Raw genomic sequence first — 26,685 nt, forward strand, 5'->3', positions numbered from 1 at the left:
GAGTAAGGAAGTCTTGTTGTTATTTTACAGAGCATTGGTTAGGCCATATCTGGAACACTGTGTACAGTTCTGGTCATTACACTGTTGGAAGAATATGATTGGACTGGAAAGGGTGTAGAGGAGATTCACCAGGATGTTGCTTGGGATGGAAAGTGATAGTTATGAGGAGAGAGACTGGATCGACTGGGTTTGTTTCCTGTGGAGCAGAGGAAGCATGGCGGGGGTGGGGGTGGGGGCGTGGTGAAAGGAGGTGGTGAATCTGATTAAGGTATACAAAATTATGAGAGACACAGACAAAGTCAATTGTGATCATCATTTCCCCACGGCAAACATGTCTATGACCGGAGGGAATAAGCTGAATGTGATGAAAAGGTGGTTTAGAGGGGAATTGAGGAATGTTTTTTTTCACCAGAGCGTGGTAGAAATATGGAATGTGCTGCGTGAGAAAGTGGTGGAGGCAGCTCCTCTCACAATATTTAAGATACATCCAGATGAGCACATAAAATGCCAGGACATGGAAGGCTATGGACCAAGTGCGGGTAAATGGGATTAGTGCAGTTTGGTGTTTACTGATTAGCATCGACACGGTGAGCAGAAGGGCCTGTTTGTTTGCTGTATGACTCAATAACTATGAAGAGAAGGAAGTGGAGGCACTTTTGATGTCTTTTGAGAAGATATTTAAATAAGTGAGGCGAGGAAAAACAATGGAGCTTGCCCATGCAAAATGAACTTGGGAAGCACAAGACGTTTGTATGTCCCTGCCAGAGGAACATTCTCAGGATCACGACGAAGTAAAAAGGTGAAAAGCACGTATGCATCGACCCCAGAAACATACAGACAGATGTTTCAGAACATACAGAAACAGTCTCCACAAACTTCTACTGAGTTTGAGAGAATTCAACAAAATAATGTTGACAGGTGGATAAGACCATTAAAGGCTGAGAATACTTACCATGCTGTGAGAGAAATTATTCTTTGAGAAAGATTTAAAACTTCCTTCCCTTCTAGAAACAGAATTCATGTAGAAGACTGAAGAGGAACAACGGGAAGACGAGCAGCTAAAATGGCTAATGATTATGGACTTCATTGAAGCCAAAACCCTGCAGATGCTGGAATCCAAAGTAGACAAACAGGAGGCTGGAAGAGCACAACAAGCCAAGCATCACCAGGAGGTGGAGAAGTCACCTGATGGGAGATCAATCCAGAAACCTTATTCCCATCAGGCCCAGAAATGGGAGTAAAATAAAAATTGGGAGAGTGTGTGGAAGGCAGGTAGCCAGGGAAGAGAATGGACAGTAGGGAACAGCCCAAGGACTCCTCCTCAGATTAAGAAAGAAATTGCTGACGGTGGAAGTGATGCTCAGAAACTGAAAGTTTCTCTGGGAATAAGGTGGGCCATGTCCAAATGGGATGTTGAAAGCTGTGAGGTAGACCCATGGGATTTATGGGAGTTAATAAAATTGAGTCAGAGGAGGGAACACAAACAGATTGTCACATGTAGCAGGTTGTATCTGTAACTATAATAAAAAGGCTGGAGGTGAATTCTGTCATTAGTAAAGGAAGTTGGGAGGTCGATGAGAGGTGGACAGGACTTTTATCAAAAGGAATGATGACTCCTTTTTCTTCAGCTAAACCCAGAAACAAACTGAGAGATACAGGGACAACACAATCACTTTTACTGGAGAAAGAATTGATTTTCCCTCCACAGAGCTCGATGGGAGCTAAGATATTAATCAAGGGGATTGATGGAGAATATATTCCACTTCTACTATATAAAGTACAACTGGAATGTGATTTGTTATCAGGAGAAGTAATTGATGGAGTGGGGAAAACATTCCCTGTTGAAGGAGTTGATTTCCTTCTGGGGAATGATTTGTCAGGACTAAAGGCAGTAACTTCCCCGATAATTACAGAATGTCCAAAGGAGAGCCAAGAAACAGAACAATAACAGGAACAGGTTTCCGGACTCTCTCTCCTTCGCGTGAGGTAACCATGGCAATCGTTAAACAAAATTCAACAATAAGGGTTGATGTGACACCACAGCAAGTGAAAGGATCGCTGAAACTTTCCAAAAGGGTGAAGATAATCCAGCTGGAGTGTTTGCTATGATGTCACTAATTACGGCAGATCCAAAAAGCAGATCCTGAGTGAAATAAATGAGCACAGTCAGCTCATACTGAGGTCGAGACTGGAGGGGTTTCAGAGTGTTATTACCTTCAGAATGGAGTGCTGATGAGGAAGTGGAGATGCCCCCCTCATGGACTCCCAGATGAAGAATGGTCAGTTAGACATTGGCTAGTGGTACCACCCAGCTATCATAGGGAGATATTCTGAGGAGCACATCAGGGTTCCATGACAGGATCAGAGGGATTTGGAAAACACAGGCATCCAGAATCAGGTGTTTTATTGAGCCAAAATTATATAAAGATGTGGCGCAGTTTTATAAATGCATCATACTTGAACTCATCTTTACCAATCTGCCGACTGCAGATGCATCTGTCCATGAAAGTACCAGTAAGGGTAACCGCCGCACAGTCCTTGTGAAGACCAACACCCACCTTCACATTGAGAATAGCCTCCATCGTATTGTGTGGCACTATCACCGTGCTAACTGGGACAGGCTTACAACCGATCTCACAACTCATGACTGAGCATCCATGAGGTACTGTGGGCCATCAACAGCAGCAGAATTGTGCGTCAGCCCCGACTCGACCATTATCATCAAACCAGGGGATCAACACTGGTTCAATGGAGAATTCAGGAGGGCATACCAGGAGCAGCACCAGTCATTCACCAAGATGAGGTATTTACCGGGTGAAACCACCAAACAGAACTACTTGCATGCCAAGCAGCACAAACGGCAAGGGACAGACAGTATTAGACAACCCACAACCAATGGATCAGGTCGAAGCTCTGCAGTCCTGTCACATCCAGTCATGAGTGCTGGTGGATGATTAAACATCTCTCTGGATGAGCAGGCTCCACAAATATCCCCATCCTCAATGATGGAAGAGTCCAACACATCAGGGGAAAAGATAAGGCTCAATCTTTTGCAGATATCTTCAGCCAAAAGTCCTGAGTGGATGATTCATCTTGGCCTCCTCCAGTGGTCCTCAGCATTAAAGACAACCATCTTCACTCAATTTGATTCACTCCACGTGTTATCAAGAAATGGGTGGAGGTACTGAGTACTGCCATGGCTATGGGCCCTGACAACATTCTGGTAATAATACTGAAGAGTTGAGCTCCAGAACTTGGCACTTCCCTAGGCAAGCTGTTCCAGGAAAGTTCTAACACTGGCATCTGCCCAACAATGTGGAAAATTGCCCAACTATGTAATGTACGTAAAAAGCAGGACAAATCCAAGCCAAGCAGTTACCGCCCCATCAGTCTCCTCTCAATCATCAGAGAAGTGATGGAATGTGTCATCAACAGTGCTATCAATCAGCAACTGCTCAGCAATAACCTGCTCCGTGATTCCCAGTTTGGGTTCCACCAGGGTCACTCAGCTCCTGGCTTCATTACAGATTGGTTCAAATATTGACAAAAGAGTTGAACAAGCGATGAGCAATAAATGCTAGCCTTTGGCAACTGGGGATAAGCAACAAATGCTGGCCAGCCAGAGATGCTCATATTACACAAAATGAATATTTTTTTAAAAAATTGTCAAATTATAGGTAAACCTCAACATGTGATTGAATCAGCATTCTTAATTCCTCTCCCAGTTTTTGAGGAACCATTCAGTCATGTACAGGTTTGTCAAGTAGTGAGTAAAATGGAGGAGGGGATGAGAAAAGGTGCGAGAGCCAAAGATAATTGGACAAGTTCCAAAGTTAACTTCCTCCTATGAGGTGAATAAATTCAGAGATATTAGAGAATTCAGACACTGTATTTTTGTATCTGGAAGAAGATCAACAGAGGGACAGAGTGAGATTGCTCAGAGAATACAAAGAAGTTTGTGTGAGGAGTGGTTGGGGTCTGTATTCGGTCTGTACTCGATGGAGTTTGGAAGGATGAGGGGGAATCTCAGTGAAACATACAGTATACTGAGAGGCCTGGATACAGTAGACATGGAGAAGATGTTTCCACTTGGCAGAGAGACTGAGGGCACAGCCTCAGAGTGAATGGACCATCCTTTGGAACTGAGATGAGGAGGAGATTTTACATCCAGAGAGTGGTTAATCTGTGGAATAATTATTGCCCCAGTATGCTGTGGAGGCCAAGTCATTGAGTGTATATAAGACAGAGATAGATGGATTCTTTTTTTAATAAAGGGATCAAGGGTAATGGAGAGAAGGCAGGAGAATGGGGTTGAGAAACAAATCAACTATGATCGAATGGCAGAGCAGACGTGATAGGCTGAATGGCCTAACTCTGCACTGATACATGGACTATAAAAAATACACTTAGGTGTCCCAGATTAATCGAACATGATGTGGATGTAGATTATTCAGACCCAATAAAACAAAACCCATTTTGATTAAAACCAGAGAAACAAGCCAAAGTAACAAATGAAGCTCAATATTTGTTGGAGAATCAATTGATTGAACTGTCAGAGTAATTGGAGTTCTCTTGTGGCGGATTGAGCAAAAGTCACAATCATCTAAAACCCAGGATTTTTTTTAAAAAAATGGCTGCCTGGAGCTGTTGTTCTGCCTGGAATTCCAGTTCACACCTCAACTCTGAAAGGGACACCAACCAGAACACATTCTCTTGGCTGAAACTAACTTTTACAACCTCGGCCTACTAACACACACTACCAACAAGCAGCTTTAGAACCAAGAACCACAGAGGCCGAACAGAGAAGCTGAATCCAGATCCCAAACCAAGAGCATCATTGTCACAAGGGACACCCAAGAGCGGGAACACCAACCAAACGCTATCTGAACAAGACCTTCCAGACACAGGCCTGTTCTGAGCCAAGAGAACCGACGGTGAGAACCTCAGCAACAGGACGCATTTTTAACCTGTACTTTCCTCAGTGGTGAGCTGAAAATCCTGATAGCTGAAAGTTTCCCTCTGAGCTCGCAGGGAGGGGATGGTGGGTGGTGACAGTGCATTCGGACCCCAAGGCTAGGAAGCCTGATTAAAGTTTCTGTGATTAAAACTGTTTCGCTTGTAATTGTAGAAATTGAGGACTGCATACGCTGGAGATCAGAGTTGGAAAGTGTGGCACTGGAAAAGCACAGCAGGTCCGAGAAACAGGAGAAATGACTTTTTGGGCATCAGCCCTTCATCAGGAACGTGGTGAGGGGGACAGTGGAGGACACACAGAACGTTTCAGGGAACGTCTCTGGGACACACGCACTAAATAACCCCACTGCCCTGTGACCGGCCACTTCAACTCCCATTCTCACTCTGCCAAAGACATGCAAAGACATGCTAGGCCTCCTCCACTGCCAAATCAAAGCTATCCAATGATTGGAGGAAGAATGCCTCACCTTTCGCCTTGGGACACTCCATCTAAACCGCATCAACATCGACCTCACCAGTCTCCTCATCTCACCTTTGTCCACCTCAACCCTCATCCAACCCTGCAATCAGCCTTCCCACCTATCCACTCCACCCTCCTCTCCACTCTATCACTTTCACCCCTCACCTGTAGCTGCTTATTGCCTTCCAAGCTACCTTCCCTCCACCCCAACCCCCACCCTCCTATTTGTCTCTCAGCCCCCTCCCCCCAGCCTCAACATACCTGATACAGGGCTTATGCCAAAAAAACAAATTCTTATTTTCCTCAAATGCTGCCTGACCTGCTGTGCTTTTCCAGAAACTCATTTTTCAACTCGAACTTCGAAAAGTGTTTAACCAGTATTTAATTTGATAGTGTATTTAATTACCGTCCTGACTATAATTTTGCAACACTTCTAACAGTGTATTCTATTAGTCTTCTATATAATTGATCGTGTTAATTTCACTGTTTATTACATTTGCATTTGTTCTTGTATTATACGAACCTTCTGTACTGAATAAACACAGAGATTCTTTTGTACTGAAACACCTGTCTACTGCTTTCTTCATTTAACATTTTAAAATAAGTGCAGTGGCAGAACCAGGGATCTGGGGTTGATTCAAACCACCTAAATATCAGCGAACTACTGATCACAAACAAGAGCGGGTACCCTGATTGAACTGGTAAGAGTAATTGGAGTTCTCTTGTTTGGTTCCTCAGCTCGATGTTTCACTTAGATTCTGTGTACACTGTAGGAAAGTGAATGTCGTCAGAAAGATGGATTTGTATCCAATTCCCAGGTCAGAAGATTTCTTTGATAGGGTGGGTAGTGCATCATTCTTATCGAAAATTGATTTGTTGAAAGGATATTGACTAGTATCGCTGGCAATAAGAGTGAAGGAAATTTCTGCCTTTGCTGCATTCTGGATCTTTGTACACAATGGAAAACTCCAATACATTCCAACCATGTTGGGACGACAGGACTGAGAGCAGCACTGAAGAAAATTAGTTTTATTAAGGAAATGGTTTTGGAAAATTTATGGGATGAAAGTTTGATAAATCCGTAGGGATCAATAACCTACATTTCAGATTACTTCAGGAATTGCCCAAAAACTTTAGGAACATTGGTGTTCAAGATTCTATCGATTCTGGAACAGATCCCAGTGACTGGAGAGTTGCTAATATAACATCACTATTTAAAATGGGAGGGAAAGAGAAAACTGGGCATCTTAGACCAGTCAGCCTGACTTTGGTATTGGGGAAAATACTCAAGTCCATTATGAAAGATTTCATCACTGAGCACGTGGAAGACAGTGACAGGATTAGACAGAGTCAGCCTGTTTTGTGGAAAGGTAAATCATGCTTAACAAATTGATAGGAATTGTTTGAGGATGTAATGAATGGATTTGACAAAGGGGAGCCAATGGATGCTGTTTATCTGGAACAGTCGGAAGGCTTTTATTAAGTCCCACAGTAAAAATTAGCTATATAAAATTAAGACCCATGGGACTGGGGGCAGTGTACTGACATGGATAGAGAACTGGTAGGCAGGCAGGAAACAAACGGAAAAATAAACTGGCCATTTTTTGTGAAAGGGTACCATAGGCCTGGATCCAGCTAGTCACAATATTTGTTCATGGTTTAGATGAAGGAACGTAAGAGTAATATCTCCAAGTTTGCAGATGACACAAAGCTGGGTGGGAGGGGGAGCTGTGTAGAGGATGCACAGTAGCCTCAGTGCTGTTTGGAGATGTTGAGTGAGTGGCAGATGAAATATAATGAAGTTAAATGTGAGGTTACCCAGTTTAGTAGCAAAAACAGGGAGACAGATTATTATCTGAATGGTGTTAGATTGGGAATGGGGAGGTGCAATAAGACCTGGGTCTCTGTGTATACAGTCACTGAAAGTCAGCGTGCAGGTGCAGCAGGCAGTGAAGAAGGTAAATGATATGTTACCTTCATCATGAGAGGATTTGAGTGCAGGAACAGGAATGTCTTGCTGTAATTGTACGCAGCCTTCGTGAGACCATACCTGGAATATTCAAACCAAAACTGGTTCAGTGACAGGGGACAGAGGGTGGAGGCAAAAAGTTGTTTGTGTGACTGGGCCCAGTGTGCAGTGCGATACCACAGAGATCAGTGCTGGGTCCCTTATTGTTCAGGATGTATTGAAACAATGAAGATGAGAATGTGAGAGGTGAGGGGTGGGGGTGAGTGGATGATGGCTGAGTTTCTAGATGACACGAGGTTTGGCAGATGGTTGACAGTGAGGAAGAAGGTCTTAGGTTACAGGAGGATCTAACTTGATTGGTCAGATGGGCAAATCAGAGACAGATGGAACTTACCCCTGATAAATGTGAGGTGATGAACTTTGGACGATGTAACAGTTGAATAAGGTATTTATGAAGTCATATGGGATACTTGCTTTTATCATTTCAGGTATGTATTAGAAGCCCAGGAGCCATGCAGAACATACAGCTACGTTGGAGCTATTGGAGCTATACAGACCTTTGGTTAGGCCACAGCTGGAGTACTGTGTGCAATTCTGGTCACCACACGATCGGAAGGATGGGATTGTACTGGAGGGAGTGCAGAGGATAGTCACCAGGATGTTGTTTGGGATGAAGCATTTCAGCGATGAAGAGAGGCTGGATAAGCTCGGGTTGTTTTTTTGAAGCAGAGAAGGTGGAAGGGGGACCTGATAGAGGTGTATAAGTTTAGAGGAGAATGGACAGAATGAAGAGAAAACAGCTGTTCCTCTTATTCGGAGTTGGCACACATTCACTGTGAAAGACAGGACCTTTCGAGAAGAGTTGAAGAGGAGGTTTTCACCCAGAGGGTGCTGGGGGTCTGGTTTGCACTGCCTGGGATGGTAGTTGAGGTGGGAAATTTCACAACCTTTAAAAGGTCCTTGGATCAACCCTTGAAATTCCATAACATTTAAAGCTATGGGCCTTGTGTTGGAAAGTTGGATGAATGCAGGTTTACTGTAGTTTGGATGGTACAGGTACAATGGGTCAAAGGGCCTCTTCTGTCCTGTGTGATTTTATGATTGTATTGTGTGCAATTTTGGTTTCCTTATCTGAGGAAGGGTGTTCTGGCTGTGGAGGGAGGGCAGTGAAGGTTTACCAGACTGATTCCTGGGATGACAGCACTTAGATCTGATGAGAAACTGGATTAATTTTGATTATATTCACTGGAGGTTAGAAGGTTGAGGGGAGTCACACTGAAAACTCTAAAATTCTAACAGGACAAAGCAGGATGTTCCTGATGACTGGAGAGTACAGAACCAAGGATTACAATTTAAGGATATGGGAAAGGACATTTAGGGTTAAAATTGAGAGAATGCTTTTCATCCAGTGAATGGGAAGCCTGTAGAAGTTTCTGTCACTGAAAGCAGCTGAGCCCAAACCATTGAATGTTTTCCTGAAAGGGCATGATATAGTTCTCAGGACGAAAGCATCAAAGATTATGGGGAGCAAGTGGGAACAGGTGACTGAGTTGGATCATCAGACATAATCATATTGAAGAGTGGAACAGGCTCAAAGTGCTGAATGGCCTTCTCCTGCTCCAAGTTTCACTGTCTGAGAGACTGTTCATCAACATGGAAACATGTTGAATTAGAAAACACATTTGCCTTGGGTCAGGAATTAGTTTAGGCGTAGGAGACAGAGCAGAGGGTTGATGCCCGAGTCTTCCAATGAGCACAATGTGAACAGTGCTGTCCCAGGGATCTGTGCTGGGATCCCAGCAATTCACAATATTTCTCAACAACTTGGATGAAGGAATAGCGAGCCATATATCCAAGATTATTGATCACACTGAGTGAGGCCGCGAGGAGGAGGTTACTGAGATGGGGAGGGTGGAAGACAGGGAGAGATTTGAGAACAAGGATGAGAATTAGAAAATTGAGGTGGTGTTGGACTGGGAGCTATTGGAGGTCAGTGAGGACAGTGGGGGATGGGGATGGGGATGGGATTTGTTGCGAGTTCGGATACGGGCAGCAGAGTTTGGGATGAGCTGAAGTTTACAGAGGGCAGTGGCTCTGACCTGGCCCAGGACAACATCAGAATGATCACGTTTGGAGTCCCAAAGCAACGGCTGGGATTTTCAGTGAGTGATCTCTGTGCTGTGGAGGACTTGGGGCTCAGATCAGCCTCAAAGATGAGGCCAGGATTGTAAGGAGTCTGATTCTAAACAAACGCGGAAAAAGTTGTAAATGCTGTAAACGAGAAACAAAAACAGAAATTGTTGGAAAAGTTCAGCAGTTCTGGCACCATCTGTGGAGAGAAAGCAGAGTTAACATTTTGGGTCAAGTGAACCTTCTCAGAACTGTTCTGAAGAAGGGTCATTCGACCTGAAAGGTTAACTCTGATTTCTTTCCTCACATACTGCCAGACCCGCTGAGGTATTCTGATTTTGTAAAGAGTCTGGTTGAACAGCAGACTAAACGCAGGGAGAGGGATGGAGTTTGTACCGGGAGTTGAAGAGGATTGCTTTGATCTTCCCAATGTGTTTCCCAGTGAGCCTGGCTCCTCAGTCCTGACTGCTCTGAGCTGCTGCGATTGTCACTGATTGGACACTTGTTATTAGAGATTCTGACCACAGCAGAAAGCCCCAGTGTAAAAAATAACTGCAAAGACTGTCAGATCGCAAGGTTGAAACTTCACCAAGAGAGGAAGTGAAAGAAGGAGCTCGGAGCAGCTGGACGTTTGTTACTCAGATGGGAGAAAACTGTGAACTGTCTGCACTCCCTGGAATCTGACAGCACATAAGAACGTAAGGACTACGAGCAGGAGTCAGCAGTCTGGCCCCTCAAGTCCGCTCCACCATTCAATAAGATCATGGCTGATCCTTTCCTGGCCTCAGCTCCCCCTCCCCAGCCTCTCACTATAACCCTTAATTAATTTACTGTTCAAAAAAATCTGTCTTACCTTCACAAACATTTACCTCTACTGAGTCAACTTCTTCGCTGGGCGAGGAATTCTTTCGATTCACAACCCTCTGGGTGAAGAAGTTCGTTCTCAATTCAGTCCTAAATCTGCTCCCTCCACACAGGAGAAGGCCATTCAGCCCATTGTGTCTGTCAGTGATCCAATTAATCCCACTGCCCCTCTCTCTCTCCATAACCCAGCAAATCTTTCCTTTTCAGCTTTTTTTCCAGTTGCCTCTTGTCGACCTGAGTCCACAGCAGAGATTGCCCCGAACCTGGGCTCCAGATTGGGGTCTCATTCATTCATTGGGAGGCAAAATGCCTGGGCTTGGAAATGGAGCTCAGGACCCTGAACATTCCCTCTCCCCTCCTGAGGGACACTTGATGGTGAGGGATAGTTCTATGAAACCCTGCAATATATCCCTACTATACACACTTCCCCATTCTGTGTGTAAAAGGCTGGAGCTTGCCAGCAGGATATTCACAGCAGGAGCCGTAATCAGTTTGATCAATTCTAACCACATCCACTCTCCATAACCGTTCAACTCATGACGAATATCAAATCTGTCCATCTCCTCCTTGGTGTGAGACAGGGAAGGGACCACACCATTTCAGAAAATTTGGAATTTATGTAGCAGAGATGGAGGAAGCTGGGAAAGGACGTCGGAATCATGGAATTTGGAGGTGTGATGAGCAGGAATCAGGGTTTCTGTGGTCAAGGGGCTGATGTAGAGCAGAGACAAACAATGTAGTGGAGGTTGAAATAAGAGACCGATGTGATGGAGAGGATGTGGGGTTTGAAGCTCCAATACTGGAGGGTCCAGTGGGAAAGAGGCCTTTGCTTACTGCTGTTCATTGGACATTCCAGTGGGATGGATGGTCCAGCGAGAACGAGGTCCAGGTTTATTGGTGTCTGTTGGAGAGTCCTGATGGAAGGAGGCCCATGTTTCCTGATCTCTGTTGGAGGTTCCAATTGAGTCCCATGGAATTGGAATGTTGGCATTTCTTGCAGCAATTGGAATCTTGGTATTTATTATCAAAGGACTGGATTACAGAAATAAAGAAATATTGTTACAATTCTGCGAGGCATTGGTGAGATCACATCTGACATATTGTGTCCAGTTTTGGTCTCCTTACTTGATGAAGGATATGTGGCACTGGATACAGTTCAGAGCATGTTCACCAGACTGATTCCCGGGTTGAAAGGGCTATCGTACAGGAACGGTTGAATAGCTTGGGCTTGTACTCACTGGAATTCAGTCGCATGAAGGGGTTTTCTGGGTGAAGTGGAGAAGATGCTAAAGGGGATTGATAAGGCAAGCATGGAGCAGATCTTCCCTCTTGAGGACCAGTCTCGAACAATAGATTGTTGATATAGGGTGAGAGGAGGTATTTTCAAAACTGAGATGAGGAGAAACTATAGGTGGCATGGTGGCACAGTGGTGAGTACTGCTAACTCAAAGTGCCAGGGACCTGGGTTCGATACCACCCTTAGACAACTGTGTGGAGTTTGCACATTCTCCCCCTGTCTGTGTGGGTTTCATCTGAGTGCTCTGCTTTTCTCCCACAATCTAATGGTGCACACAATTGGTAAATTAGCATGGCTAATCTGCCTATAGTTTCCAGGAAAGTGAAGGTTAGGTTCATTAGTCATGGGAAATGTAGGGATACAGGGAAAGGCTAGTGGGATGGGTCTGGGTGGAATGCTCTTTGAAGGGACAATGTGGACTTCTTGGGCTGAACGACCTGTTTCCGTACTGTAGGGATTCTATTCTATTCTCACTATTTCTCTCAGAGAGTTGAAAATCTGTGGAAGTCACTGCCCCCAGAACGTAGTGGAGGCAGAATCAATCAACAGATTCAAGAAAGAAACAGATCTTTCTGATGAAAAGCAGGATAGTAGGCAATAGGGAGCAGTCTGGAAAGTGGAGATAAGGATAATATCGGCCATGATTATGTTAAATGGCAAACGTGCTTGAAGAGCCGAATTACCTATTCCTGCTCATCATTCCGAAGTCCCAGTATTGCTATGGCATTGAGATCCTTGTTTACTGGTGTCTATTGGAGGATCCAGTTGCAAGAAGTCACATGTTTACTGGTCTCTATTGGAGGGTGCAGTTTGAAGCTGGTCTGTACTGGAGAGTTCAATGAAATGTAAGCCTTTATTTCCTGGTTTCTGCTGGGGTGCTCAACAGGAATAAGGTTCATGTATAATTAGTCTCTGCTGGAGTATTCAGTGGGAAGAAGGCCCATATTAACTGCTCTCCATGGGAGGGTTCAATGGCAAAGAGGCCCATGTTTAATGGTCTCTATTCGATGGTCCAGTGGGAATGGATTCAAGTTTACTGGTCTCCATTGGAGGGTCACAGTGGGACATGGGTACCAATGGTGGGTGTGGGGTTCAGTTCCTTTCCGTTTTAACTGTGTGATGGTCCAGCCCTCATTCCAGTAAAACACCCTGACCCAGAACCTGACCATGGAAGGGGAAGGAGAGGGGAAGGGATTAGAACATGTTGTGAATGGACAGGATGGGTCAGTGGGTCAGAGCCTGTCCTGTCCCTCCAGCTCACACTGATGGCCTGAGGATCTCCTCTCTCTGGTGGGCCTTCATGCAATGAGGTTTGTGTCCATACCAGTCCCCAGTGAGAAGAGGCCAACAGCACAGAACTGCCCTTCATTTAATAAGAATCTCTCCATGTTCCTGAGAGACACCAAACCATGGTCAATGTGGGAAATGGGGCCTTAATCCAGAAGAAGATATGTTTCTGGGGTCAAGACTTATCATACATTAGTGGGGCAGAGCAGAAGGAGATTTACCCTGTATTTATCTGTTGTCACCTCGGACATTCTGGGAAAGAGGGAATCCAGTGTGATAGAGACAGATAGACAGACAGACAGACAAACAGGTTCTGGTCACCACATTATGAGAGGGATATGACTGTACACGAGAGGGTTCAGAGCAGATTTCCCGGGATGCTGCTTGGCCTGGAGGGTCTGAGCTCTGCGGAAGAATTGGAAAGGCTGGGAATGTTTCTCTTGGAGCAGTGAAGGTTGAGAGGGAACCTGATAAAGGGCTATAAGATTATGTGGGGCAGAGATAGAGTGGATAGGAAGACAATTTTTCCATGAGCAGAGGAATCAATACCCAGAGGCAGAGATTGAAGATAACTGACATACAAAGATAGAAACAGGTAGTCAGAGTAGTGTTAGGGTTAGGGTTATGGTTAGGGTAAGGGTTACGGTTAGGATAAGGGTGAGGTTTAGGGTTAGAGTTAGGGTTAGGGTTAGGGTTAGGGCTAGAGTTCATGTTAGGGTTACCGTTAGGGTTAGGGTTAGGGGAAGGGTTGGGGTTAGGGTTACGGTTAGGGTTAGGATAAGGGTTGCGGTTAGGGTTTTGGTTCGGTTTGTGTTTGACCCTGTGAGGCTGCTCTGCCATTCAATATGATCATGGCTGACCCTCTCCCTCACTGCCAAGCTGGGACTAGTGTTGTCAGATCATTGATGACCCGAGAACAGACTTATTAAATGCTGTTCATGGCATTAAGCTTCCGATGGAGAGAGAGACAGAGAGAGAGTGAGAGAGACAGGAGACAGAGACACAGAAAAAAGGAGAGAGAGGGTGAGAGATAAAGGGAAGATCGAGCAAGTGCACATTGTAAGTAAGATTGAGTAGCAGGAGGTGAGGCATTTAGCTGCTCCTTCAGGACCCAATGTTCCAGTCTCCTGGAATAACAACAGCGATAGAGATCAGTTAGAGAGTGACTGGAGGGAGGGACAGAGACAAAGACAGAGTGAGTCAATGAGAGATTGAGAGGACAAGGAGAGAACAAGTGAGGAAACAGATAGAAAGATAGGTGAAGGAAATGAATGGGTGATCAGAGAGAGAGAGCGAGAGAAAGAGAGAGAGAGAGACCAATCAACACAGAAGGAAAGGGAGACAAACAGGTGTCACAAATACATGGAAAAAGAGAAAGTGCTGATATAATTGGGAATACAGAGTCAGAAATACAAATAGCAAATGAATGTCAGGGATATATATATACAAGAGAAAAATGAGAAAGAGAAAAAAGGGAATAGGGAGCGAGGAAGTTTGAAAAGGAAGGATGAGAAAGAGAGAGAGAGAGAGACGAGGAAGTGTGAGGGGCTGACGTGGCTCTCTCTGCGATAGGGTTAGGGTTAGGGTTAGGGGAAAGGTGAAGGTTAGCTTTCGGGTTCGGGATTGGCCCTGTGTGGCTGCTCTGCCATTCAATATGATCATGGCTGACCCTCTCCATCACTGCCAAGCTGGGATTAGTGTTGTCAGATCATTGATGACCTGAAAACAGATGTGTTAAATGCTGCTCATGGCATTGAGCTTCTGATGGAGAGAAAGTGAGAGACAGAAAGAAAAACAGAGGGGGAGAGAGATAGAGAGAGGGGGAGAGAGACAGAGAGAGGTGGAGAGAGATAGAGAGAGAGCTAGTGCATATTGTAAGATTGAGTGGCAAAGGGTGAGGCATTTAACTGCTGCCCCAGGACCCAATGTTCCAATGTCCTGAAATAACGCCTGCTATAGAGATCAGTTAGAGAGTGACTGGAGGGAGGGACAGAGACAAAAAACAGAGTGAGGCAATGAGAGATTGAGGGGGCAAGGAGAGAGCAAGGGAGGAAACAGGTAGAAAGATAAGTGAAGGAGAGGAATGGGTGATAAGAGAGAGAGAGAGAGAGAGACCAATCAATACAGAAGGAAAGGGAGATAAACACAGTGTCCAAATTACATGGAAAAAGAGAAAGATATAAGTGCTGATATAATTGGAAATGCACAGAGTCAGAAATGGAAATAGCAAATGAATGACCGGGATATATATATATATACAAGAGAAAGATGAGAAAGAGAAAAAAGGGAATAGGGAGCGAGGAAGTACGGAAAGGAAGGATGAGGAAGAGAGAGAGAGAGAGAGAGAGAAGAGGAAGTGTGAGGGGCTGACGTGGCTCTCTCTGCCTGATGCCATTTACATACTGATGAACACCCAGTCAGACTCTCACAGGCTGCAGCTTTATAAAGCAGAGCCCAGTGAAGGGAGAGTTTATCAGGAACCAGGCCCAGGGACAGGAGCACACACCATGATTTCACACATCCAGCTGATCTGGCCCCTGGCATTCTGTGTCGCAGGTACAAATCTGTCCCCTTCCACCTTGGATCTTTCGCTGCTCTCCAGTTCACTCCAATTCCACTGATTTGTGATTGAAAGGAAAATGCTGAAATCAGAGGAATGTTCAGTGTCTCCAACAATCTCTCATTTGACAGTCTCTTTCTGTGACAGTTCTGACCTCACTGTGTTTCTCTCTGACCCCTCAGGTATCAGTGGGGACTTCATCATGACTCAGTCTCCCCCGGTGTTGTCAGTGAGACTGGGCCAGACTGCAACCATCACTTGTAAATCCAGTCAGAGCGCTAGTACCGATGTTTCCTGGTACCAGCAGCGAGAAGGTCAGAAACCCTCTCTCCTGATCCATGATGCAATGACTCGATACGCAGGTGCCTCCAACAGATTCACCGGGAGAGAAGTGTCCAGCACACATTTCACCCTGACAATCAGCAACATACAGAATGAGGATGTCGCTGATTATTACTGTCAGCGCGAGGACAGCTCCCCTACACAGTGATATACAGCTGTACAAAATCCTCAATACACACATCACCAGCTCCTGTACTGACACATCCCACTGCTACCTATAATATGTAATAATGGACACATACTCTCACCTCCTATACTGACACATCCACAATTACATATAAATGAAACTGAACAAGTTACTCTGTGCTGGAATTGCCACTGTCCACTACACACCCCAGTCCCTGTGGTGTCCACCGCTCACTGAAGGCCTCAGATTTCCCTCTTACACTCCATGGCCACATGGGAAGAGCACCTGCAGGATTTAACATCAAAAAATAAGTTTCACAAATTGCCCGAGCCCAGCTGGACACAACGCAAAGAGAAAGCAAGAGGTAGAGACACAGAGAGAGAGAGAGAATGAGAGAGAGAGGGGGAGAGAAACGGAATGAGAAAAACAGAGAGAGAGAAAGGCATGAGTGACAGAGAAAGGCAGAGAGAAGATGAGAGTCAGTAAAAGACAGAGGGTGAGAGTGACCGAGAGGCAGCGAGACAGGGAGAGGTTGAGAGTGACATGGGGAAGCAGAGAGCAGAGGTTTTTGTATAGCCTCTGCACTGGGAGCTCTCACTGGGGCTTACGTTCGGTAAAGGAACCAAGCTCAGACTGAGTAAGTAAACCTCCATCTTCTGTTAATAAACCTTTTATTTTCTAAACGCAATTTCTAAAACACAAATACTGAATTGTTGAAGGTGTCAGTGGGGAGCAGCAGTGAATGAAATAGTTGATTGAGGAGCACTGTGTCTAACAGGGTATCCAGCCGTATCTCTTGAGTTCCATTGCCCCCTTTAAGCAGCAAGATATAAGTCAGTCAGTTTTACTCACCGTGTGGAGGAGCTCTGTCCATTTGCAGCCTGTGGTCCCATTCCTGCAGCATGGAGTGAAATCAGTGAGTAGCCTCCTGTCAGTCTCAGTGTGACAGACACGGGAAGAGTTTGATGTGAGCTCTGGCTCCCTGTCCCAGTCTCTGATCTCACTGACCTCAGCAGCAGCAGCAGCAGCAGCAGCAGCACAGTGAGACACCGAGCTCCCACCTCCCCCAGCTTTAACTCTGCTCAATCACACAATCACAGAATTGTTACAGTGCACAAGGAGGCCATTCTGTCCATCCTGTCTGTACTGGCTCTCTGAATGAGCAATTCACGGAGTCTCATTCTCCTGCCTTCTCCCTGTCACCCTGCACATTGTTCCTTTTCAAATAACAGTCTCATTCCCTTTGGAATGTTTCAATTGAAGCTGCCTCCACCACACTCCCAGGCAGTGCATTCCACACCTTAACCACCCACTGGCTGAAAACGTTTTGCCTCATCTTACTTTTGATTCATTTACTCATTACTTTAAATCTTTCTCTCCCTCTCAAACCTTTAATGAGTGAAAACGTTTTCTCCCTGATTATTCTGTCCAGACCCCTCCTGATGTTGAATTCCTCAGACAAAGTTTCTCTCAGCCTTCTCTTCTCCAATGAAGACGGTCTAAACTTCTCCAAAATATTTTCTTAACTGAATTCCTTCATCCCTGAACTTTCCATGGCACTTTCTTTTACCCCATCTGCAACATATTCACATCCTTCATGGATTATTCACCTTCTCTATACCCGTAGTCCCATTTGCCTGCATTTGGCTCATTTCCCCCAATATCTTTCCTCTCCATGTACCTGTTCAAATGTCTTTTAAATGTTGTAATCAGACTCACCTCTATGACGTCCTCTGGCAGTTCATTCAATACACGCACCACACTCTATGTGAAAGAGGTGTACCTCAGGTCCGTTTGAATCTTTCCCCTCTTGCTTTAAACCTCTGCCCTTTCGTTTTGGACGACCCTACCCTGGGGAAAATACTTAGCTAGTAACCTTACCTCTGTACATTATGATTTTATAATCCTCTAAAATGTCACCCCGTGACTTCTGACATTCCAAAGAAAATAGCCCAGGCCTAAACAACCTCTTCTTATAACTCATGCCCTCCAGTCTCAGACACAGCCTTGTCATTCTTTTTACACCATTTCCAGTTTAATGCCATCCTTCAAATAGCAGGGTGATTGGAAATGTGGCCTGACCAATATCTTGGAGAGCCACAACATGTCATCTCAACTCCCATACCCAAGTGTACCAAATTCTTTTTTCACCACCCTGCCTACATGTGGCACCAGTTTCAAGGCACAATATGCCTCCATTCCTTGGTTTCCGTTTGGACAACTTCCCATGGCCCCACAACTAACTGTGTAACCCCTGGTCTGTTTTTTGTACCAAAATGCATCACCTCGCTATTATCTCAATACCTAATGTAAATGTACTCTCAAATAGCCTTCGTCACTGTCCACTTTGCCACCAGTTTTAATGTCATCTTCAAACTCACGAACCCTCCCTCCTGTATTTTCATTCAATTTGTTTCAAAAATGATGAACAATGATGAACCCAGAACCAATCCTTTCGCCACACCGCTGGTCACAGGCTTCCATTCTGAACAACCATCTACTACCACCACTCTCTGTCTCCCTAAATCAAGCCAATTTTTTACCAGTTGGCTTGCCCTCCCTGGATTCCATTTGATCTAACCTTACTAATCAGTTGTCCATGCAGTGCCTTGTCAAAGGCCTTGCTAAAGTCCACGTAGACAATGTCTATGATTCTGCTTTCAGCTATCTTCTTGGTCACATCTTGAAAATACTCAATCAAGTTTTTGAGACACAATTTTCCAATTACAAAAGCCATGTGGACTACCCCTAATCAACCCTTGTCTTTCCAAATGCATGTAGATCCTGTATCTCAAAATCCCCTCCAATAACTTACTCCCCACTGATATCAGACTCACCGGTCTAAACTTCCTTGGGTATTCCTTGCAGACTTTCTGAAATATCAGCACAATGTCAGCCATTCTCCGATCTTCCGACACTGGCTGTTGGTGATATAGCATCTTAACAAGGGGCATTGCTGTCTCTTCCCAAGCTTCCCACAACTTACTGGGATGGACCTGATCAGGTCCTGGGGATTTAGCTACCCTTCTCAGTTATAAGAACAGATTACTGCACCTCTTCTTTTTCTGTAATATGGACTCTTCTCAAGCCAGCAATATTTATTTCCCAAAATTCCATATATTTCTCAACAATAAATACTGTAGCAAAATATTAGTTTTGTAACTCATCCATATTCTGTTTGAAAAAAAAGTGAAAATTTCGAAGTGTGAGACATTTGGAGGTTATCCATGGGATCTGATCCATGATCATGACTTTATTCTGGATTCTCCTTTGTCCTTTTCTACTTTCACCCTAAACCTTGTGATACAATGATCACTTTTCACGAAATGTCCTCTCACTGACACTTGATCTACTTGGCTTCCTTACTCCCAAGGTTCGGGTCTCGCAGAGCTTCCTTTCTCATTTGAATGGAGACACATGCCTGGAGAAAATTCACCTGAGCATTCTCTCTCAACTCTGGCCCCTCTCTGTCCTTCACACTGCTACTGTCCCAGTCTATATTCCAATAATTAAAGTCCTCCTAATGTTTGCTGTGAATTTCTTGCAGATTTGTTCCCCTACATCCTTCCCACAAGTTGGTGACTGACAGATTGCACTGAACAATCTGATTGCACCTTTTTTGTTCCTTATATCGAACCAAATCAATTCTGGCCTTGACCCCTCTGGGACATCCTCTTTCACCAGCTCTGCATCGACCTCCTTAACCAATCCCACACCTCTCACTCTTTTTCCCTTTTCCTATCTTTCCTGAACACCTTCTTCCCAGGAATATTTAATAACCAGTCCTGTCCTCATTTGAGCCTTATCTGTTAGAGTGATAACATCAGTTTTCCCCTTGGTAATGTGCATTTGTAACTCCCCAGTCTTATTCTCCACATTCCGTACGGTCCCATACATGCACAGTCAGCCGGACTGAGAATTTATTGCTCTCTCTGTCTCTCTGACCCTGCCTAATAAATTACTATTCCTTATTCTGGTGCTATCTGTCTTTTTCAGGATTCTGTGTTCCTTGGTATTCCTCCTTGATATTACATCCTGGTTCCCACAGCACTTCCATGTTCGCTTCAACCCACTCCAACAGCACCCGCAAATCATCCCACAAGGAGCTCAGTTCCTGCTCTGATCAGGAGCAACCCATTCGGTTTATAGAGGTCACATCTCCCACAGAATCATTCCCAATGTCACAACTATCTAAAGCCCTCCCTCCTCGACCATCTTTCCAGCCTCACATACACCCCACTTTATCCTCCTGTTTCTATCCTTACTTGCATTGGTCATTGGGAGTAATCTGAAGATTCCTATTTATGAGCTCCTGTTGTTAATTCCCTCCTGAGCTCCCTAAATTCTATCACTGGGACCAATGTGTGCTGCCTGTTCCCTCTCTCCCCTCATGGTGCTCTGCCGCCACTCAGTGACATCCTTGACCCTGGCACCAGGGAGACAACACACCATCCTGGATTCCCATCTGCAGCTGCAAAAACACCGATCGATTTCCCTCACTCTCGAATGTCCTCTTAATCTTCCAGTCTTCCTTGTGTCCCCCTGAACCAACAATGCTCTCAGTTCCTTTTTCCAGATCATTAATATATAATTAATTGTTACATGAATAGCTGAGGTCCCAACATTCGTCCCTGCTGAACTGCACTGGGCACCAGCTGCCATCCTGCAAAAGATCCATTCATTTCCCCTCTCTTTCCATGCCAATACCGGGCCCCAAATTCCATGGGCTCTTATGCTATTTAGCAGCCCCGTGAGTGGAAACCTGTCAACGACCTTCTGGAAATCAAAACAAATCATGTCCATTGGCTCTCCTTTGTCTAACTTGCTCATTAGCTCCTCTTATTACATTGAATTCCAGCTTCTCCCTCTTGAACTGCAGGGTGAATTCTAACACATTATAGTCACTGTCCCCTCAGGGTTCATTCACCTTCAGCTCCCCAATCAGAGCTGCCTCATTACACATCACCGAATCCGGAATTGCCTGTTTCCTAGTGGGTCTACCACAAGCTGATCCAAAAAAGCCTCTCGTAGACATTCCATGAATTCCTTTCCTTGAGATCCATTCCCAACCTAACTTTCCCAGTCTACCTGCATATTGCAGTCCCCATCACTATTGTAATAATCCCTTTCTTACATGCCTTTTCTATCTCCTGATTTATTTTCTGACCCACATCCCGACTACTTCGAGGAGGCTTGTACATAACTCCCATCACGATCTTTGTTCCTTTGTAGTTTCTTAAGTTGACTAACACAGATTCTATGCAGTCCAACTCAAAATTTCCTCTTGCTGTTGATTTAATTTTATTTCCAAGTGACAGGGTAATCTCTCACATGGGACCTTGTCAAAAATCTTTTGAAAGTCCAGATGCACAACTTCCACTGAGATCTGAGGAAAGGTCACTCAATCCGAAAAGCTAACTTCAGTTTCTCTCCACAGATGCTGCCAGACCTGCAGAACTTTTTCATCATTTTTTGGTTTTGTTGTCCACTGACTCAGGCTTGACCACTCTGTACTGATCACATACTCAAAACCTTCCAGAAGATGTGTCAGGCCTGATTTACCTTTAGTAAATCCATGCTGACTTGGACCGATCCTGTCACTGCTTCCCAAATGCTCGGTGATCGTATCTTTAATAACTGACTGCAGCATTTTCCTCATGTATAATTCCTTATTTTCACTCTCCTTCTTTTATTAAAAAGTGGGATTATACTGGATACTGCCTAGTCCACTGGAACTCTGTCAGAGTCTACAGAATGATCACCAATGTGTCCACTATTTCTACATCCACTCTCTTAAGGACTCTGGGATATAGAGCATCAGGCCTTGGGGACTTAGCAAGTTTTGATACCATCAATCCCCCTAGACCATTTCCTGACTAAAAGGATTACCTTCATTACCTCCTTCAAACTTGACCCTCTATCCCCTTGCATTTCCTTTCAATAGGATGCATCCCTGGATATTTAGTTCCCAGCCCTGATACCCTTGCAGCCACGTGCCTGAGCTACAGGCTCATTTACCTTGTTTATTATACTCGATGTATCGAAGTACAACACCCTCAGTCGTGCACTGACTGTCTCCTTCTCACAGTTATCTCCTTTAGAATTCATAGAAACCCTACAGTGTGGAAGCAGCCCATTCAGCCCAGACTGACCCTCCAAAAAGTATCCCACACACCCTATAATTCCCATGGATAATCCTCCTATCCTACACATCCTTGTGACAATGGGAGGAAACCCAAGTAGACACGGGGATAATGTGTAAAAATCCCTGTCCTTTTATGAGGTTGGTTTGGTGTTGGCCACAAATATTCAAATGGATTGCTTTACCAGTTCATGTTCAGAGAGTTGAAATCCCTTTGAATGGCAGGGATTAAAATTGTTTCTCTTGCTTTTCAGGTAGTCAAAACTCTCAGCCCAAGCTGACCCTGCTGACCCCCTCCCCAGAGCAGATTGATGCCAAGGGCACTGCCACCCTGGTGTGTTTTGCAAATCACTTCTATCCCGATGAGCTGGAGGTGCAGTGGAAGAAGGACGGTGCAGTCATTTCGGACGGGGTTCAGACCAGCAACTACCTGCGAGCTTCGGACAGCACCTACAGTGTCAGCAGCGTGCTGACCCTCTCTGGGTCTGACTGGGAGTCCAACGCTCGCTTCTCCTGTGCCCTCACCCACGTGACCCTCTCCTCTCCCCTCAGCAAGAGCATCAGGAGATCAGAATGTGTGTAGAGTGTTTGAAACAGTCCACAGAGGAGACACAACTTTAAATAGAACAGGGCTGAGCTAGCAGGACAAAGGTCATTGTCAGCACTGAATTTCAACACTTCCTTCTTGGGATTGGCTTGGCAACACTTCTGAGGTTCAAGGGTTAAGTCCGGTCATTGGGATCACCAAAAACAAGCTTTACTCTGTATCAAACTCCATGCTGACCCTGTTCTGGGAGTGTTTGATTGGGGCAGTGATGACTGGTAATGCCAAATAAAACCGCTCAAAGATGCTGAAAAGTGTCAGCTGTACAAAAACAATGTGTACCTCAGAAGTTTCTGCTTCAGTAAAACAGATCTCCTTCCTGCTCAGCCGCCAGTTCCAATTTAAGGTTTTGTCACTGTTTAAAGGGCAAGATTCTCATGTTTTTGAGAAAATCTCCACAAGTGTTTTCCTCAAGCTCCATTGTGGCTGTGAATTTGTGCAGCTTCCTCTGTCTGGGCTGTTAATTGCAGTCTGTTTTCTGTCAATGTCAATCTGGAAAAGGGAATAAAGATGAAGAAGATTCAGTCTTTGTCTCGTGTGTGCTTTGGGAATGTGCCGAGCTGAAGCCTCAGGGAAAGGGTGTATTAAGTGAAACCCTCCATCCTCAAGGCCCGGAACACGAGAGAGAGAATAGAGAGGGCAATGGGGTCCCGGGAGCAGGAGGGCAATGCTACAGTTAGGGCCAGAAGGGGCACTTTCAGGAGGAATACAGGGCCCTGAGAATATCATCCCTAATCAATAGGGAAAAGAAGGAAGGCAGGAGGGGACACAATAATCTAATGGGAATTCACTCACCCATCTTTTAGGCACAGCAAGATCCCAGGCCAAAAAAGTAACTCAACCGTTTGGGACCCAGTGTCGCTGGGAATCATGTATTGATGAATATGACCAGCAGGATCTTGTTACTCAGAATAACAATTCCACAGGGTTTGGGAAATAAATATTCCCTAAATTAGACCTGGGTTTTCTTTACTCTTCAAATGAGATGCAATGTCCCTGTTTATCCCTGGAGTCAGATTGAGAATGTTCAGTCCAGGGGAGGTCTGTGAGTCATGGCTGGGGAGGGCAGTCAATGATAAACTGGTTCCACTTTCTGCTGTCATATTCTGTACCGCTGGACCATCTCAGTAAGGATCATCCAGGGCTCAGGGTGGATTCCAGAGCAGCTCATTGTCCTGATTGTTGTGTTCCTCAGTCCACATGTGGTTCCAGCAATCTCACTCCCTGGCTACAGTATCAGTGGGAACCCGTGGAGCTGAAATCTTATCCAAACAGACCCTCACACAGCGGGGAGGCTGCTGGTAGCTCAGAAACCCCTTGGATTCAGTCCCAGATTCCACCGTGGCTCTTTCATTCAAACACAACATTAACACACTGACACCACATTCAGAGGGCAATCCTGAGATGGGGCAAGTTTGGTTCTTGATTCCAATGTGAGGAGATGGGGGCTGGGTGTGAAATGTCCAGTCTGAAACTGGTGGGTACTTTATTATGAAGAATAGAAACTGATGTCAGAATAAAGACTGATGTTGATGGGAGTGAGGAATATCTCAATGATTTGTCTCCTGAATCCACAGACTCTACACATTCCTCTGTCAGACCCTGAAATCTGAGAAACAGTTCCTTGACATCATTCACTTCTCCACCTTTCCCAGAAAAGGTGAAATATTCTCTGTCTCAGAGATTCCCTGGAACAGGACATTATAAAACGGGCTGTGGGAATGGAACTGTTGACTCCCAATGACAAAGCCAATGGAAGGATATGGAGCTAGTTCTGTGAAATGTTTGGGCACAGAGGATGATATCAGAAGCAATTCAATGTTGTCCCTCTCTCCTTTGCAATTTGCTCTCTTGTGTTCGATCCACTTGTCTTTCTTGCTTTGTTTCTTTTGACTTCAGTCTGTGGGTAGTTCCATCAAAGCCCAATCTCCTCACATTCATCCTGGCCCCTAAAGAGACTAGAGACAAAAAAGCTGGAATCCAAGGATGACAAGAGGAGGCTTGGAGAACACAGCAAGCCAGGCAGCACCAGGATGTGATGAAGTCAATATTTTGGGTGCAACCCTTCTTCAGGAAGTTGGTGGTGGGCGGGGGGTGGGTGTGTTGTTTAGGGAGCTGCAGATCAAGGAAGTGTGGGAGGAAGATAGGTAGAGGGTAGGATTTCATTGGTCAATGGGAAAAATGAATCCGGATTCATCACTCTCATCTACCAACCAGGTCATATTCTCTACCTTTCTCAATCTATCCTCATTTTCCAACACTCCCGTGTTTCCTCTTGTGCCACAGCTCATTCTCCTGAAGGATAGTTGTGCTCGGAGTCAAAAAGTGTGGCGCTAGAAAAGCACAGCAGGTCAGGCAGTTGTGCTCAGCTCGAGCACATGGCCTTGTCGCTCTGTCAGATCCTCTTCAAGAATCTCATGGCTCACCACCGGACTCTCCAGAACAATTAGGGAAGGGCAACAGCCAAGGATGGAGATGAGGACGCAAAGACTCGAGGGCTGTTCTCTGCAGTTTGGGGGCACACCTTGACAGTCGTTTGCTAGATCTTTGAGTATAATTCATTTGTTGCTGACCGCAGGGCACTCCACCTTTCAGTCTGACAAACCAGGGTCACCCATGTCATGGCTCTGTTTCTGGCCAAGGCTCCAGTCCTTCAAAGTGATGAATTCAAGCCTCACCAATTTGATCATTTGAATTGTATGCCATTTATTTTGATTTCTCCTGAGATGGAGCAGGCGTTGACGTGTCAGTTGTTTGTTGTCGTTTCCTAATTGTCCTGGAGAGAGCGGTGGTGAACCATGTTATACCTGGAAGCAAATGACAGGTCATTCCCACTGCAATCCACTGGAGTGACTGCGGATTTATTCATGGCTAATGGATGGAGTCATTACCCATAATCCTCAGTTGCATTGCAAGTACTCGATAGTTAATAGAAGGCAGCACGGTAGCACAGTGGTTAGCACTGCTGCCTCACAGCGCCGGAGACCCGGGTTCAATTCACACCTCAGGCGACTGACTGTGTGGAGTTTGCACATTCTCCCCGTGTCTGCGTGGGTTTCCTCCCACAATCCAACAATGTGCAGGTTAAGTGAATTGGCCATGCTAAAATTGCCCATTGTGTTAGGTGTAGGGGAATGTATCTGTTTGGGTGCGCTTCGGCGTGTCGGTGTGGACTTGTTGGGCCCCAGGGCCTGTTTCCACACTGTAAGCAATCTAAACAAAGTCAGAAGTCACACAACAACAGGTTCATTTGAAATCACAAGCTTTCAAAGGGCTCCTCCTTCATCAGGTGTACCCCAGCCCCCCATCGGTATCCCCCACATTATTGAACAGTACAAATAAACTGGGGCTCTGAGAGGATTCAACTGGCTCCATCTTTAGAAACGAGGAGAGAGAGAGAGAGAGAGAGACATTACAGGTCTTGGACCAAGATGCTTATGGCACCACAATGAAAATGCCCTGCAAGCTATGATACATCAAAAAGAAGTACTTTTGATTGTCTTCACGGTGTGCTGTTTTGTTCATTCAGTGATACACGTAAACTATGTCAATATTGGGTATCACAAAGTATGTTCCCTCCATTAAACACTTTCCAACACACCCTCTCCATCTTGCTTTACTCCTTATTGACGCTTCGACAATTGTCACTGCTCCTTCACTCCGTCCCGGTCCCAGAGGGATTGATGGCCGGAGTTCATGACCCCGCAGTGTGTGAAGGTTGGTGGGAAGTGAGGCCAATGTGTTGGAGCTTGGGCTCCTGCCTCAGGCCCAGGTGTAGAGGCCTGTTCAACAATCTGCACACTGTCTTTTTTCTCTTTCTGAATGAACTGGATCAAGTTGCAGTAACGAGCTGGAAACAAGGTATCTTGTCCAAAATGTTCCCAGCACTGGGCACAGAACTGGCTGAGTCAGAGGAGACAGAGGTTTGT

The 26,685-nt window shown here is 45.2% G+C and overlaps 1 gene segment (V, D, J or C); it reads left to right on the top strand.

Annotated features, from left to right (window-relative positions):
• LOC140479542 (immunoglobulin kappa constant-like) overlaps positions 1-23,280 on the top strand; it is a 46,422-nt gene extending 23,142 nt beyond the window's left edge. The window contains 2 exon segments of the C gene segment in view: positions 15,724-15,903; positions 22,407-23,280. Of these exon segments, the coding sequence occupies positions 15,724-15,903; positions 22,407-22,735 (509 nt within the window).
• The last annotated feature ends 3,405 nt before the right edge of the window (positions 23,281-26,685 follow it).

Source organism: Chiloscyllium punctatum, chromosome 7 (assembly GCF_047496795.1).
Source record: "Chiloscyllium punctatum isolate Juve2018m chromosome 7, sChiPun1.3, whole genome shotgun sequence".
Taxonomy (NCBI): domain Eukaryota; kingdom Metazoa; phylum Chordata; class Chondrichthyes; order Orectolobiformes; family Hemiscylliidae; genus Chiloscyllium; species Chiloscyllium punctatum.